The 17,977-nt window shown below is 32.1% G+C and overlaps 1 protein-coding gene across 1 annotated transcript in view; it reads right to left on the bottom strand.

The window, feature by feature from the left end:
- Positions 1-1,221: 1,221 nt before the first annotated feature.
- The window catches only part of LOC147066403 (uncharacterized), a 1,036,129-nt gene continuing 1,019,373 nt past the window's right edge, over positions 1,222-17,977 (bottom strand). The window contains exon 20 of the mRNA XM_085955214.1: positions 1,222-3,011. Within this exon, the coding sequence (XP_085811340.1) occupies positions 2,926-3,011 (86 nt within the window). The 3' untranslated portion in view covers positions 1,222-2,925. The remainder of the gene's footprint in view (positions 3,012-17,977) is intronic.

The following is a 17,977-nucleotide window of genomic DNA, read 5'->3' as shown; positions in this document are numbered from 1 at the left end:
GAGCTCCGTGAAACGAAGCGTCGTCGTGGACTTCGCTTCGCTCTAAGTTAATTTTGGGAGTTTCAGGCTACCTTCTGAGCCATATCAATATTTTATTGCCCTGTTTGTCACTCAAATATTTGTAATAAAACTCATTTTGTTTGTTAATTATCTCCATTAAATGAAGAACTGCAAGCAAACAACTTGTATTTGTCATTACTGCTTTACTCACCTCGTCAGATGCCCAACATAAACATTTACACCACTCCGTATATAATATTATGCACACTGCAGCTAACGGACCCATGGCGTATCATATTTCATCAGAGATCGAATACTAAAAGACGTAAGTATGTAGGACGACACTACACAATGAGTACCGATACCGCTATTCTATACACAAGACCTATCGGCGGTTAACGAAGGTAGTTTATCATGTGTTCGTATTTAAGTATTATAATTGTTATAATAAGTAGCCTTTTAAACAGTCAAAACTGTCCATATCGCTCTGAAATTTAACACAGCCAAGAGACGTGCCGTTAAAACATAGCGCTTGTAACAATTATTGTTAATTAAACTACCCTCGATAGCTGCCGATAGCAGTCTTGTGTATAGAATAGACACAGGAGGTAGTTTTAAAATTTTGTGAAATCACGTTTTGACAAGTTGAGAAAATGCGAAATATTCACTTCTTCTTTGACGGTTTGTGTTTACCTACAAGCAACAAACCAAACACGACCTTACAACACTCTGGTCACCTTCATAATGTGTGGCATAAATTGCTAAAGCAACACAACGTTTGCATCTCCTTGTCGGTAAGTGGGTTAAAACAGATTTGGCACTGTTTGAAAATAAACCTGAACCAATATCGACAATAGATTAGTTGTATATTTAGAAGGTTTTAAGCGATTTGAGGAGTTCTTGAAAATCGCAAAATCTCAAGACACAAGAGTGTAGAGAGAAGCGCTGCCATCACCAGTAAAAAAATGAGTTAACCTTAGCTTATAGGTACATCGAGTTAACCATTTCCTCCTGTTATATGATGTTTTTCTCCTAAAAATATTTAAAATATTGGTTATGAGTAAAGTTATCATGATACTATTGGGAATGATTTCACTCGAACCTGTCCTCTCAAGGAGCTTAATTAATGTCATCAAAAAAAAAAAAATCTTCCTGACATTTTAACATCAGTTAGTTTTACACAAATACGTATAACGATTCTTTAAATAATAAAATCGTGAATATTTTTTCGAATTACACTTTATTTTTTGACAAAATCTACATTATACAAGACAATAACATTAGTAACACAAAATACGTACACATAAATACATACTGAACGTAATAAGAGTAGCATAATATTATTATTATAATGTAAGTAAATCCGACAATCATTATTTTTTAAAGAAGTTCACCCTAAAGTGATAGCATGTAAGTTCGTAGGGCTAGCGAGTAATGTTATATAGCGTTGACCGTTTCAGTTCTATTTGTCAAGGATCCATCGAGTCCACTGCGACGTGAATATATTAATTTTATAGAAGACTTTACTTCTCCATATATATATTTTAATTTATTACATAAAAAATCTTTAATCTTGCCCGTTTACTAAATTATCTGAATTAGCAGCGAGTGTCTTCCGCCATATTTGTAAATTAATTCTTTAGTTTAAGTTTAAATGAATATCATCAACATTCTGAACGATATCGCTACATTTCCGAGATTAGATAACTTTCCATACGACTTTCAACATCTACGCCAGAAGTTAATTTAGAACTGCCGCACAAGATGTGATCTTCTACCCTAGCTATGTCTAAAACTGGCGTCGGTTATTGGATTAAATTACAGAATTGTGATCTAAGCATTTCATATGATAAACGTACTGCGTTTTTTGAAGATTAAATACGGTATAAAAATACCTGAATACATACTCTACACACCACTCGATTATATTATTTTTTTACCACTGGCAATTAATGATTCATAATAAGTAATATTTATTTGTAGATTCGGTGATCGATCGTAATTATTACTAATCTACATCCATGACGATAGAGAAATAATTACTGTTTTTAAATCTTACATTATGAATGACCTTTAAAATATGCAGTATTCTCATTAATTTATACAAACATTAATCTCTTCCAATCTAGTATTTGATGTTAATAACAAAACAAGTTCATGGACCAAGCAATTCTATTTAGTTGTAATATCTATAATACTTTTGTAAGATTTTGTGTTTAAAACCCTATTGCTTTTGAATACATGTACATGTTTAACACTCGTCGATTAACTCTCTGTAACGGGTGGGTTCATGTTGACATCGAACAGTTGAGAGATTTTTTTTATTAAATATTTGTGAAAAAAGTTAAATTACTTAAATTATTTACCAATTATGTACAAATATCCTTAATTAAAGAATGTTACATACTATGAATACATTTTATTTCACATTGTCGAAATATTTTTCTCGCTTACTACTAACATAGAATATGAATGCATACTAATAAAGTAAGGCTCAATTCAATAAATTCGTAATAAACAAAATAAAAATATAAACAATCCATTTCGACAATACAAGATTATTTTTTAAATTCAATAACAATGTTATTTTATTAATGCAAATTATATTACGTTTGATCAAATTTTAATGTGTCAAATTTATATTCGTTATGGTATGGTCCATTAGCTGGAGATAATTTTCACAAAACATATCGTGCCTAGTTTAATAAGTGAATTTACACATAGGTAATGTACTGAAAAGATGTGTGCTGTGAATCGTGCCGTCTTATTAGGGGTCGGTTGTATTTAAACGTTGCAATAATAGTCTCTCCTGAATGGTTCATTCAATCGGGAAGGACCGGTCAGTTGGACGATGGATGCGGAAGGCCCACGTCAAATCAATCATCTTCACACGCAAAGTAAGAAGAATGAAGAGGGGGCGCTGCCTCACGGATGTTCCAAGGAATAATGGCGAGAGCGCTTCCAGAAGTTCTTGAAGAAGCCTTTGCGCTGTTTCTGTGTGGATTCTTCACCTGCGAACATAAAAGGGGTTGTTTAGTGGAAGTACTTAAAGGACCAAAAAAGAGGTGTTAAGTGGGGTGTTGACGTTCCTATAGGGCCGTCATATTTTAAAACAAAAAAAGAATGTATTTTCTTGAAAAATATCGGCATGTCGGAATACTAAATTTATGTAATCATTACTATTTAGCAAAATTTTAGGCTCCACATTAATTACCTATATATTTGTTGCTGAACAACGAATATTAAAAAAAATATTTCGCATATTAGGTAGGTATACTCAATCTGGATCAAATTTATCGAAAAAACAACTAGGTACGCTGAAAGTAATGTCAAAAATATATTCTAATGCATTATAATATGTTGTAATCGCCGATCAACATTTAAAAATATTGTAACTAGGGAAAGAGTACCGAATGATTCGATTGTAACAAAAAAGTATGAATACTTTTCTGATAGCCTGCACTCTCTAGGTCTAGTGCAGGGTTGGCGAACCTTTTTACGTACGCGTGCCAAAATTTCCCAAATATAATTTTTCAACTGACGTGCCGAGCAAATAGATTTTCATGGGGAACAATGTTTTTAAAGAATTTTATTTAAAAAATGATGTTCTAGATACCACTCAGAAGATATCACACATATAATAAGCTTTATCACGTTTTTCAATTACCTGTGCCATACATCGAATTCGGTCCACCTATTTTGAAACTGTTTGCCAGAATTACTTGGTGCAGCCATTTTTGTGGGTAGAAATGAAATTGTTTGTTAATGTATTAATTAGTTTGGTTCCTTTATACACCAATTGACATCCGTATTGCTATGATCAGATTAGACATTCTCTCGCTACAGTGGTCTCAAGTAGGGAATCCAATCCCGAGCCAAAATTCTGATCCCGGGATTTCGGGATTACAATTTGACAATCCCGGGATCCCGGGACTGGTCCCGGGATTGGCATTTTTTCCATTGTTAATTAAAAAATTTTATATTTACAAATAACATTGATAAAATCGATCAAAAATAAATCTAGTATAATTTTTATACTATTTAAGACATTTATTGTTAGTATTGTATACGTCCAAGATTGGAAATACACAAGTTTAATGGAGTAAATAATATTGTAAGTAATATAAATAATAATGTGAATTTAATAGGAGATTGCTGTTTCTGATAGTAAAAACTTAATGAATGGATTAGCGAGATTTAAAATAGTAAAGCAAATAATCATGGCGTACTTATGGTCTTTCCGCTTCATAAATCTAATTAGTCAGCCAAATATGAAATTGCCGTAAAACGTATGATATCATGGTGGTATTACTTTGTTAAAAGTGCGAAGCATTGTTTTTTCCAATCTTTCCATTTTTAATAATTTATGTGAAAAAATAAAATGAATCGGCAACCTAACTTCATTCAAACTCAGTTTATTTTAATGCAGTTATTTTTATTAAAAGTATTTTTTCTGTTATATTTTCGCTTTTATTTAATTTTCCATAAAAATTGATAAAAAAATCAATCCCGAAATCCCGGGATTATGTTTATCAATCCCGGGATTCATAGGTATCGAAAATAGCTCGGGATCCCGGGATAACGGGATTCGGGATCCCGGGATTGGAATCCCTAGTCTCAAGCATTGTAAATCGATCAAAACCACAGGTTCGCGGCACAGCATCCCCCGCTGCCTCGGCCTATTGCGATAGTATATAATATAATGCATCAAGGTTAAGGACGGACCTATGCAATTATATATTTACATTACACGTAATGCTTATTCTTCTGATCTGTCATTTATTATTATTATAGGTTTTTTTCTCTTCAAACGCGTGCCATAGGTTTGCTACCACTGGTCTAGTGAGTCTAGTCTACAACTCGACACCGGCGTAAGGACGTTCGTAAAGCGGGCTGTGTACTTATAAATCTTAATTTGTCACTAAACAACCTACAGTGACACCATATTATGCGATTTTCAGGTGAATTTTAATTGATTTCCGCAATGCTTGTTTCTATGCTAGCAAACTATAATAATACATCTAAAAAAATAATAAGGACGACCATCGGTTTCGTCCTCCTTTGTCATTTCTAATCAATGATCACCTACCAATTTACGAAAAATTAGGACTTATTCAGGAAAAAAACCATTTAAAAAGTTAAACTTGATGAAAATATAATCGACAAACTATGTGTTACCAGTAATCCAGAAGTAAAGTGAAAATTTCTTTTATTTTGTTACCCGTCAATTCATGGTGGAACTGCATTGTATTGTTGTTTTTATTTAATAAAACGCAATTTTTGTTGCAGTTGAAAATGTCCCACTGAGGCGGACGAAACCGGTCCAAATCTATTGATTAAAAGTGGAATAAGGACTACAAAAAGAAATTGCGTTTTATTAAATAAAAACAACAATAAAGTGAAAATGTTTACTCATTATTGCCTTAGTCGAACCTAAATCATGTAGGCCGGGGGTTTCAAATTATTTCCAAGGGTTCTCCGAAAAAAGAAAATACTGGTCTAAGCGGGCGAAACGAAACCGAATTGGATGTCTAGGAGGCAATGAAAGTATAATTAGAGATGTTTCCTAATGCGTTTGGCTATGCAGTCCAAACATATAGGTATTAAATAAAAGTCCATAATAAGAGTCCAAAGTTTAGACTATATATGTCCAAAGCTATAATGCAGAAAAAAGGATTCCCAACAATTGTACTATTTGATAATAACGCCATAAATATATTAGGTAGGTATGTATTAAGAAAACACGATTTCTATCACCATGTTCTGCAATTTTCAGTGAATTCCAACAAAAAACCGGATTCAATGTTTAATTAACTTTATTTTACTGGTTATTTATAAAATATTCTCCATACGGCGCTCATTAAAATATTATTATCATCATACACTCATTGAAATAATTCTGATATTCAAAGTGGATACCAACAACATTGCAAGCACTGCCTTGTATGAGCAATACAATACTTAACCATACTAAGAAATAACTAGGTTTGTAATAGCGATAAGTGATAAAAAAATTTTAAAAAGGGAAGAAATTAAGGAACGGGTAGGTAGTGACGATTTATATGAAGTCAGCTCCTTCAAACTATACCTACAGACAAATTTTGGAACACACAGAAAGGAGAGTCCAATAAAGGCGACCAGCGGAAGCAATGTCCGAAAAAAATCGAAGGTTTCATTCTAGCAAACAGACGACTGAAGGTTCGGTTCCACGAATAGTTGAAGAAATGGGCATATAGAAAGTGTAGTTTAGAAAATAATATTGAACATGTCCAAGGTTAGTGAGAGATGTCTCTGTGAATGCTGAAACTGAAAGATACTGGACGTCAATGCTGCCATAACATAACTTGGAGCTGCTTGGTCCTGAGGACCCAGTATTTTTTCATCGTTTAGCTACTGAATATTAGAGGTGTACTAAACAGTTACGCCCACAATGCCTGGGCGGCAACGTTGTATTAATATTGTGACTCACGAATCTGACAAATTCACGTGTTTTTTGAATCTAATAGGTTGAGCAATTGGTTAACGTCCATTTCTCGTAAAACAACAACCTATTAATAAAACCTCCGCTCTGGAACGCCCAAGAGTAAGAAAGAGGACTGAATATGATAATGCAATAAACAGTTAACTAACCACTGTGATCTGCAGATATGGATTTCAGCAGCTAACCATCCACCCTGTCCCTACAGATTTTACAAGTCTCCATAAAATAAATACATGTTTAAAATTTTGAAAAATATCGAGGAAAGCAATTATTTCAAGCGATAAGGAAGTCAAGGATACTATAATGAACGCCCTCGTATGTTTGATGTGAGTATATTTAAATATTCTAAACGGGTCAACTGGTTACGAAAAAATCTTGAATATTGTATTAAATTATATTATGTAACAGTGAGACTTTTTGTCGACGACGTGCAGTTTCGTTTCAGTAATGGATTAATTAAAAACGAGTCGTTTAAATCATTCCATGTTTTAGTCTTCCACAAGTCATTTACCCAGCCATATCCGTTTTCAATCTTCACAATATTAACAAACCTGGATGATAATTTATGCCTGCCGCAGGTTCAGGTTGGTGTTTGAGATAATATGTGATAAGGTAATGGGTAAATTATTAGTTTAGTTATGACCCGAAACAGCGGTCAATATAAATAACTCAATTAACGTAGAATAATTGGCAAAAAACTTAGTTTTAAAACCATTGTAATTAAATAAAACGATGCAATGAAGCGCCTGTATGTTGGTGTAACTGGAATGGTGGCAGGATATCCAGGATGACGCGACATCGGAAATGCGATAAAGAACCCATTGCGGTGCGATTATATAAATGTATTATATTATTTGTTATACATAAATTATTTATTGAAGTTATACTTCTTTTGGTGCGTTTGGGAAATCAGATCATAGTGTATTTTTGGCGTGTGACATACAACACATAATTTATTTTTTCACACGATAAAAAACGCACTAGATTTGATTCGAACCGCCGATTGTTCGGTTATCAGCCGAACGCACACCTTTACGCCACAGTATGATACTGCAATCGTGACGATTATATAGTATGATATTATAGTTTAGAATTGTTCCGTTGCCTAGGCAGCGAATTTATTATTGTCGGCCATTTGCAATTCTTTACGTAAACAAACTATTAAACGTCAGAGTGACAGTTGGTACTTTAAAAAGAAAAACAACGAAAAACCATTATATAATTTAGTAATATAAGTTAAAGTGTATAGAAATAAACCAACGGCGTTCCAATAAGCGGTCCTTTTTCTTGATTGTGTAATTTAATAAGGTAATTAAGAGCTAGTCAAAGAATCTAGTCTATCACAAGTTTTGTTTTTGTTTTGTTACGCCAAAGAAGTATAACTTGTAACGCGTGTATATAAGTACACACCGATTTTTTATACAATGCCTGTCAACAGATTTATTTTAGATTTAATAAATATGAAGAGTATATTAATTTTTTCGGTGATTTTTCAACACCTACTATATGGACACAGAATACGGATACGACCTTTACGAGATTTACTAATGTTATTACTTTATTAGGTTGAATGTTATGGCGAAGGGCAACCGAAACCGTTATCTAAAGACAATTATTATTGTCAATCATAAAACTACGGTGACGTTTTCTGTTCCCACTAGTCCTGTGCGTGCACTAGTAAGTCCACATCTATTCATTTCATCACCCACTTTCACTTCAACTTTTAAATTTAAGTTTTACATCGAGTGGTTTTGTGCATGCGTCAAAGAGAGACAGTCGTGTGGCTGTCTACATCTGTTCATCAAACCCTTCACTTCGTCAGGTCTCAGGTCTAAATGGTCAAATTATACATAATCTTCATCCTTAAACCGGAGTGCAAAGTTATAAAGCGTAATAGTAAACTTACTCTACTTTGCATTACACGAATGATAAAATATATTTGGTGTTCTTATAAATGAATTCATAAACGCCATCTCTCAAAATAAATACTTACTGATATTATACTGATTATTTGGAAAAATATGACGGCAAACTTTAAATTTTGTTTTTTACACCTATTACTGCAATGTTGTACTTTTTGGGCAAACCGCGTATACATAATTTCTTTTTAATTTATTTGGGTTCCTATGGGTTATTTTTTTTTTATTATTATTTTATTTATTAAGGAAACAAACAGTTACATATTGGTTACAAAAATTAAAAATATAATAATTAAAAGTTATTGCAACCAGCTAAGTTTCCATGTATAAATTATAATATAGTTAAGCTTAACAATATAGAGAGTAAGAATAACATAAATATAATGAAATTACATAAGAAAATTACATGAGAAGAATGAGGAAAAATAATGAATAATGAAATTATATACAAAAAAGTAACATTTAAAAATATATATATCAGTATTTATAATATATCTATTTCTCCAAAATTTAGCGCATTTAAATGAAACAGGTGAATTATTAAAAGGATCAACGGTGGAGAAATACATATTGTAATTTAAACAAGAGCGCCGAATAAAAGAGTTTTGTGCATAATTAGAATCGCTACGACTGACATGGTACAAAGTTTGGTTTCGAGTAAATCTTGATGGACAATGGAAACCCACCCTTTCAAGTACGTTTGGCGAGTTGACAAAGCCATTGCTAATTTTAAAAAGAAAATATTGATCAGATATAGAACGTCGACTTTCCAAAGATGGTACCATAAAAGTTGCAGTGGTCGAAATAGAATTAGATAAATCATAACAGTAAGCTTAGAAATTTAAAATTTAAAAAAATTATAATCTCGCTATGCAATTCAAAAATAATAATCAAACTATCCAATCTGGTTTACTATTACTATAGAAAGAGGAGTATAGACTAGTATCACTAACCCATTAAGAATAATATGATATAAATAATTATTATATCTAGATAAAAAATCTCTATCCTTTTCAAAAATTGTCGTTCATCAATTTTCATAAATTTAAAATTTTTAACGGTACCTACGTACGAGTACATATTATTAGATTTAAATTTTAAACAATCTACCACGATTATAAAGATAAGATAAGAGTTTGAAATAAAAGTTTGTCAATAAAATAAATGTGTAATATACCTACTCGCAGTGCTCGAAATAGAAAATCTTACGAGCCGGAGCGCTGAATAATCAAAAAATATCAAATTGGGTTAGATATTTTTCGGATATCATAAAGGCGATATGCCTAGTAATCAGGGTTTCATTTACGCTTGAAGGGGCCCTGCCCTACACATTACCCCCCCCCCCTCAATACCATATTAAATGTAGCTTTTTTTTTTTAAAATACCTACTCATTTTTTGCAAAATCACTTATTTGTCATCAATGTTCTTATAATTGGGCTCTTATCTTCAAAATTCTAGAAGCTCGTACATTTGCGTATTCCTTTGCTGCAAGGTTCTTTTGTAATTTCAAATTATTTTTCTGGTTCCAGAGACCTACTAAATTAGGGTCCCGGACCTGTAGCCCTTTGGTAAATTCAGCCCTGCTTGTAAGGGTAAACAATTGCAAATTTGGGGCACATCTGAAGTCCTAACAGCCTATACTATATTGTAGGCCTTCGTAGGACAAATCAAATAATAAATAATATAAATATATCGCAGGCGAATTTTTTGTCCCACGAAATAGTTCTTCGAAAAATTATATTATCCTCTTTTTATTCATTGTCTGTTTGCCGTTCCTCAACGTATGGAACACCTAAACAGTGGATTACCTACCTACCCTTCAAGACGTGACTGCTCTATGGCATCACTAAAGAAAATATCGCCCCTAGCCAGAGTTAATGGCCATCCCAATTTTTTTGATAATATTTTAGGACCGTCAATCATATTATTCATATCGCGATTTAATTACCTAACCACACAATATAATTTAAATATAAATATCAATACCCACACATATAATTTTATCATAATACCTATGATGTAAAATATCTCTAAATTTTCAATCAGCAATTATAAATATTTATAAGGCTCTCGTGATGTAGTGCGTAAGGCGCTGGCCTTCCACCCGAGAGTTCTGGGTTTGACCCGGTGAGGACACAATATTAATTTGTTTTTCTCAAAGCCTGTGTGTTTGCGATTGCTCAAAATTACTAACAACCAACTTGTACGAAAAAGCAAGGACGTTGTTAATAATTCTAAAAAAAATATCCATAAATAAATGTTTAATCTACATGGCACGCAGCCTCTTTTTTCCAATAGTGTCAATCGTTATTGTACCTACCTAACTATTTAAAATGAAATTGGACAGTTGGAAAAGTCCAAGGTATGCTATATAGTATATGTGAATGCGTCAGAACATCATTCCATCCCTCCAAATTTTTTTTTATAATGCTTGAACTAATACATTTTTTTTCTTTATTTGGAAGCAATTGAGCTCTTATACACTTATACTCTTATACACTAGACATTTACGTTACATTTTTGGAGAAATTCATGTACAATTTTCATATCTGAAATATTTACTAATACATTTTAATAGTGCGTTATTTTACACTCGGTTTGCAGTAAAAAAATCAACAATTATTACATATTATTGATTATTGAATATTTTGAAAACTCGGTTTCATTGGATTGTATTATAAAGATGTCGCACTTCTACTATTTTGTTTTAATATACCTACTAGTAATATGAGGAAAATTTAACGTCTCCATATGACATAATATTATGTATTTCCGCCTCACCATTAATTGGTTTGTGTTAATTTTTACTCTCCATTATTCTTCTATCTTCTATAATTCGTGTTATAAATTGTTTTCCTAGTACATATTTTCGTTTCGACTGATATGCACAGATCTAGTTATTATCTCGACTCGATTCGATTGGCATTGGTTTTTCTTGGCTCATTGGGATTCCTAATTAAGCACAAATCTTTTCATATATGGCTATAACGATACTTAATAATTGGACCAGGATCAATTAATTATATAATCAAGAATACAAAATACGAATGGTGGTTTCAATAGCATTATCAACACCAAAACTACCTAGTGAAATATTAAGAACCTGAAGGTAATTCGATAAGTTTTCATTTATAATATGTATGTAAATATGTCTACTTTTTATTTGGAGCGATAAAGAGAACCATTTTTATGAACTATTTACAAAATAAAATACGAAACTCACCACAGGCATAGTAATTTTGAGATTTTTACTTGGTATTTAATACAAAACTAAACCGCTATAAAATAAAAATATTATAAAAAAATATATTTTAGTTCCACTATTGAAGCACTTAATTTCTCTTGTGGTCGGTATATTATAGATACTTAGTAATTATATTTCACTACACTAAGTACCGAACAATCAATAATAATTTACACTAAGATAACAGATATTTCTTAATAAACGGATTTGTAGGTAAGTTCACATATAAAATAATAATAAAAAAGTCAAGCAAAAAACACGAATATATATCAACGAGAAATAGGTATACGCTTTTAATTTTCAAACGTAATTTTAATATTTATTTTATCATCAAAAACATTTGGATGATATTTTGTTGTCACTTACGTTATATATCTTCGTTAATAAAAATATTTTGTATTGAGATTGATTATAGGAAATATTAAATTACAAGGAAATAATGCGACCAGTTCAGAGAGAAAGAAGATACGTACTAACTTTGGGACATATGTCATCCTTTAAAAATGACCAAATAAGTGCTTTATTTTTTCAAAATTTTGTAAGTTAAGTACAAAAACTTTACAAACAATGCAAGTAAAATAAATGCAAGCTGTCTGCAATAAATCACTATTGTTTGCCTGGATGACGGGCGGTCAGCGCGCGTTCGCTTTTGTTTTATTGACGGAATAATTCGGACAATATGAGAGACCCTAAAATCCATAAAAAGGGCATAGTTGCTGAACAGCAACATCAACAGGTCGATTAATAAACTGCCTCGATTGTCTTGTGATGTATTGTCAAAACTATTAATGCGTCAAACCTACCTATGTAAAGTTAGCTATACTATATCCTATATTTTGCGCAATCGTCAATCGGACAGTTATGCTTTTGTTTCTCCCATTCATTTCACTCCATAAAACATTGTGACTTCCACTCCCATATTGATTACAAATGTACTCAAAATAAAAACTGTTTGGGAACCCGCAATTTACACTCTTACCAGTCTTATCCAAGTCAGCTAAGCTCCGCGTTTGATACCAAAGGGTCGAAAATCCAAGCCTTGGTAGATACAAACACTGAGGTAATTTAATTATTCATAAAACTTTAATTAACAAATTAACTATTTTTCACAATAATGTTATGTAGATATTTCATGTGTTTTAATTGAAAATCAAACCGTACCTACCAGTGTGTATTACAATTATTAGGTACGTAATAATTGTACGTAATTATCGTTATTAGTAGTAGGTACCCTAAATAAATAATGTATTCTGTGATTTTGTCTTCAGCAAAAAACAACTTGTTAAATATCACTATAGAATAGAATAATACCTATAAGTAGGTACTATTATCTCATATTGTCTTAAAGAAAGCGGAAGAGAGCAATAAATGTAAGGGTTCTTTTTTCAATAAAAACTGTATTTTTTATTATTAGACACATGGGTTGTCTAGAAATGCATTGTTAGGAAAAAATATACCTAGATGCATTTCTAAGAAGAAATTTGGCTTACTGTGGCACCAATTTGTATCGACATGTACGAAGTATTAACAGGGGTAGTCAACAAGTAAAATCATTGTTTAATAGAAAGATTTAAAAAAAAATATATTATACTAATTCATATTCCTCAATTTCAACACATTCTGAACCGAAACGCCATATTAAATAGTCTGATGAGGCTCGAAAATTTTATGAGACATCTCGCTCATCATCAGGATTCCACGAGAAGGAACGGTAGATTCGAGGATTCCACGAGACGGAACGGAATTGTCGAGGAATTCACGAACCGGAACGGCGCTCCGGGGCGTTCCGCTCCATTCCGAGCGCTGCCTACTCGACGACTTAAAAAAATGTTTAGGAATTTTCTGTACGAGAGGGGCGTATGGTCGACAAGTAACCAAAGCTACATAATCAAACTAACTAAAATAATGTTGCTTTTGCCGATCTTTTAAATTTATTTATTTTCAACCTAATTGATTAGGTAATATTATATCTGACGGAGAATTCACACTTACGAAATATACTATGCATTATATATAATTAATATATCGTTAATCGGCGAAAGCATATCTTTTTATATGCGAGAAAGAATTAGGTTAAGGAGTATTATTGTTTACACGAAGAAACATGACAACCGCTATTATTAAAATTGGATCACTCCCAAAATATGAATTCCGTCCTCATTTTAGAAATAGATTCGAAGAAATAAAAGGTAACGAGGGATCGTGGAGGGCGTAGGCACAATAATCGTGACATCGATGGGGAATATCAATCGAAACGCAGTATGCATTTATGAATTAAGCAGGGTTTTATGAAATGAGTTAGGTACTTAAAGGTTTATCTTGAACAGCGTCATAGCGCGTTTAAACCCGGCTATATGTTTTTCACAAAACTACAGGAGAGGCAAAAAACATTTTAATGTCTGGATACTAGAACATGGTTATAGGATAGTATAGAATATAGATCAAAGGTAGTGTACCTGGTCCCTACCACCCACTAGTGGGCGTTCCAGCTTTCATAGTGGGCGGTAGGGGTTTTAAAAATATTTTCATCATGGTTTCATAAAATTCCCCGTGACAATTTAAATTTCAGAAAATCAGACTTCATGCTTCTATGTATGCAAAATATAAGTAAATAAAAAGATTGATTTAGTAAGTGAAGTATTTGGTAAGTAATTATTATTAAATGCTTTAACTTGCTGTAACTCTTTATAAATTTTATAAACTAAAGTTACTACCCTACTTTATAAATCACCATTACTGTGGAACCGGTGGGCGGTTAGAACATTTTACTACTAACAGAGATACAAAAGTGGGCGGTAGGTATAAAAAGGTTGACTACCCCTGGTATAGATAGACAGCTTGATCACCTCAATTATACCAGTGGCGAGGGGTAGAGGTCTGTTAAGTTGACATAACTAGTGCACACGAAACTTTGTCAGTCATACTTATTTGATTTCATTGAACTAAGAATACAATTTGCAGATGGTACTGGTTAGTTTTTAAAATTCATTTAAACCCTGCCTAGCCAAACCATAATCAATAAGTATATTATGTTATAGAGGTAAACGAATATTTTTTGACTATTATCTACTATGGCTTGGATTAAACAGGGTTCAATAATTGAATTTTAAACACATTCTATCCGTTCAATGAAAACAAACAACAGCGAAAGTCGCACGCGAGTAGGTAGGTATATATTTCATAAAAACAAAAATACGTAATATTACTATCCAACAATATACAAATAATTGGTACTTACGTTATCTTACGAATGGCCGATTACGTCAAAATTAGTAGAATATGTTAGCCAATTTGTAAGCTCTTACTATATTATGTAAACCTTTTTGTGAGATTGGCCAGTTTCCAATACAAATAGGGACATCAGATACAAATATATTAGATTATAATAGATCTTAATTTAGACGGGTGCATTTCCTTGATGAATGCACCATCTACAGATTCACTTGATTTTGATCAAAATAAACTACTAATAAATGCGGCAAAGAAATACATGTCAATGTTGTAGGTATAGAAGGCAGATTAATATACAAAAATTAAATATAATCAATCTCTCAGAGACAAGAAAAATCATAATTGCCTTTTTTAATATTCTCCGCAAGACTGGTTAGATTTTATGATCTTAAAGGAGGCACCAAACGGGACAGGCACATTATTTTCCACAAATTTTGATATAACATGTCACATTCTCAAAATATATCATTTTGGAAATCAAATATTTCCAGTCAAACGAACATATTGGGTTTTTATTTTGCATTTGATAAAGTTACATACTTCTGTGATATTTGAATAGTGGAAATACATTTTATTACAAGTTAATAAACATCAAAATTGCGGGTGATTTTTTCAATGTAAATTACAATAATTGTACGAAAACTGTAAGAAATAAAATTTGACTTTAAATCAGAATTTATAAGATTGAATTAGCGAGGAAATAGAACGACATGTTCAAACATATGACATATTGTGACAATTACAACTAACTTATTGTAATTGCTACAATACGTGCTAATACTTCGTTACAATACTACCATCGATAGCTGCCGTTAGCAGTTATGTGTACAGAATAGATGCGCAGGTGTATTATCAGGTGGAGTATTATATTTATGAAGGTAAATTAAAACAAAATTAAGGCTAGTCAAATAAATGGATATGGTTTCTTATCTGCTGTTATCTGTTTCTATCAAAACTGTCATGGTCTGATTTTTGAAAAAAAATATATTATCAGTTATCAGATAGCTTAAACGAATATGGTTACCTCAGATTATAGAGTTGGTAAGCATTTTTTCCAATGCCAATAATCCATATTTTATTGGTATCTTTATTAATAACCAGGACCTCTCAAACATCACGTCACCCCGTGCGAAATTATAAGTCCGCCTCCTTTCGTAAAAAATAATATTTTTTTAAACCGCTATGGAAAATATTTTTTAATTAATATGAAAATAAATTATTTATGTTAGTCAGATACTAAACCAGAAAAATGTTAGGGATGGATGACAGCGCAAATTAATTTGGTCGAAGTCTATAACATGTCTATTGAAAACGTGTAATGAATATTATATTATTTAGGTACTACGAATTGGCAAAAACAATAATGTACATAAATATATTAATACATAATATTACGTTTGGTGCACTTCTACTTTTAATACTGGATATTATACCCATATTGTGTACAAGGCAATTGATTGAGAGGATATATTTAGTATATTATTTAGTAGGTAGTTAGGTAGGTATTAAACAGCAAAAATCAGAATTTTGATCATTCTCTCAATGCGGCCGCCCTCGTGCAAAACGCGGTCTACTTAGGAATTGCAATACCGGTATTTGAAAACCGGTATCTCATTATTTTTCGATACCGAAATACTGGTTTTAAAAATCAGACAATACCGATATATTCGGTATTCAAAGTGGAAAACATTGGCATCTCTATCATGTCTTACAATTACCTATTTTTAAAGGTTTTCATTCGACTGTGTTTAGGAAAAAGGGCGTAACCCTCGATTTTTCTAAAAATGCTTTTATTAGATATTAACAATGTATACAACTAAATACACATTCTATAAAGAGGAAGTAAGCCGCAAATGCTGAATTATTATCTAAATTCAGGTTTTAATTGAGATTAACTATTTTTTAATTTATGGAAAAAAGCATTTATCCTCAATTTTAATGATTTTTCTGTAATAACTTCTTTAATTATTATTAGATCGAAAATATATTACACCAAATCATCAATCATTATGCACCCAATGTCTGTACCTATTTAAAAAAAAATATTAAACTAAAAACTCTCAAAAAACGTTTTTTGCCTCTCCTGTGAAATTTGTTCAGTGAGGGTTACGTCCTTTTTCCCAAACACGGTCGAATAATATGTAGGTATCTATTTAGATATTCTTGCTATTCAATATTTACATTTTAAAGAGATTTTTATATCTATATTTATTTGTAGATACTTCTGTTTTTCCCACATATTTCACGAATACCGGTATTGAATAGGAAATACCGAAATTGGTATTTTCATTAAGTATTGCAATCCCTAGTTCTGCTCATAGGGCCTGGCTATAGTCAGTATTTTAAAATTATTATTACGTTTTTAAAAACCAGCGAAAACGCATGGATTACTTTATTTCGCAATCGGTTATTAGAATATACTGGCACACATATTTAGTAAGATATGGAGTACTAAGCTACGAGTATATTATATTATCATTATTGGCAATACTAGTATCGTAGAAATAATGACGATTAGATTAATTTGTTAGTGCTTATCTTATCTCAATGGATACATTCAAAAGCTCACAGTGGCGCCTAAAACTGGAGGGCGAAGGTTTTTGAAGCAGGAGATAGCGATAATCGTTTTTCGGAAGAAAGTTACAAAGGCATCACTAACTTTACTGTCGAATGAATTTTGGCTCAGTAATTAATAATGATTGCAATACATGGGTCAGCAAATCGCAGCAGTCAGCTGTGGGTCTTTGGAACGTACTCATAAATATTGATTGAATGAAATCAAATTACCATATATCCAAAACTTATACAGAGGGGAAAATAATGGTTCCATTAACGTCATTCTAAAACAGGTTGTGAAGATTTCTGGAATAATTCATGAATAATGAAGCGGTCATAGCTTTTATTACAAATCTTCTGATTGCCAATGTCAACCAATATTTTGTTTGATATTGACATATGTATTGTTAAAATCCGATTACTGTACTTAATGAGGAAGGAGTTAGCGTATGAATATATAGAATAATATGAATATCTGCACAACACAAACCCAGTGACGTCCCGTGGGGGTAGGCAGATTGAGCGTCGCTTGGGGGCGGCAGTTA

Source organism: Rhyacophila brunnea, unplaced genomic scaffold (genome assembly GCF_057557595.1).
Source record: "Rhyacophila brunnea isolate RB1 unplaced genomic scaffold, BYU_Rbru_1.0 scaffold_5, whole genome shotgun sequence".
Taxonomy (NCBI): Eukaryota; Metazoa; Arthropoda; class Insecta; order Trichoptera; family Rhyacophilidae; genus Rhyacophila; species Rhyacophila brunnea.
This window is presented reverse-complemented; position numbering and strand designations above follow the sequence as displayed.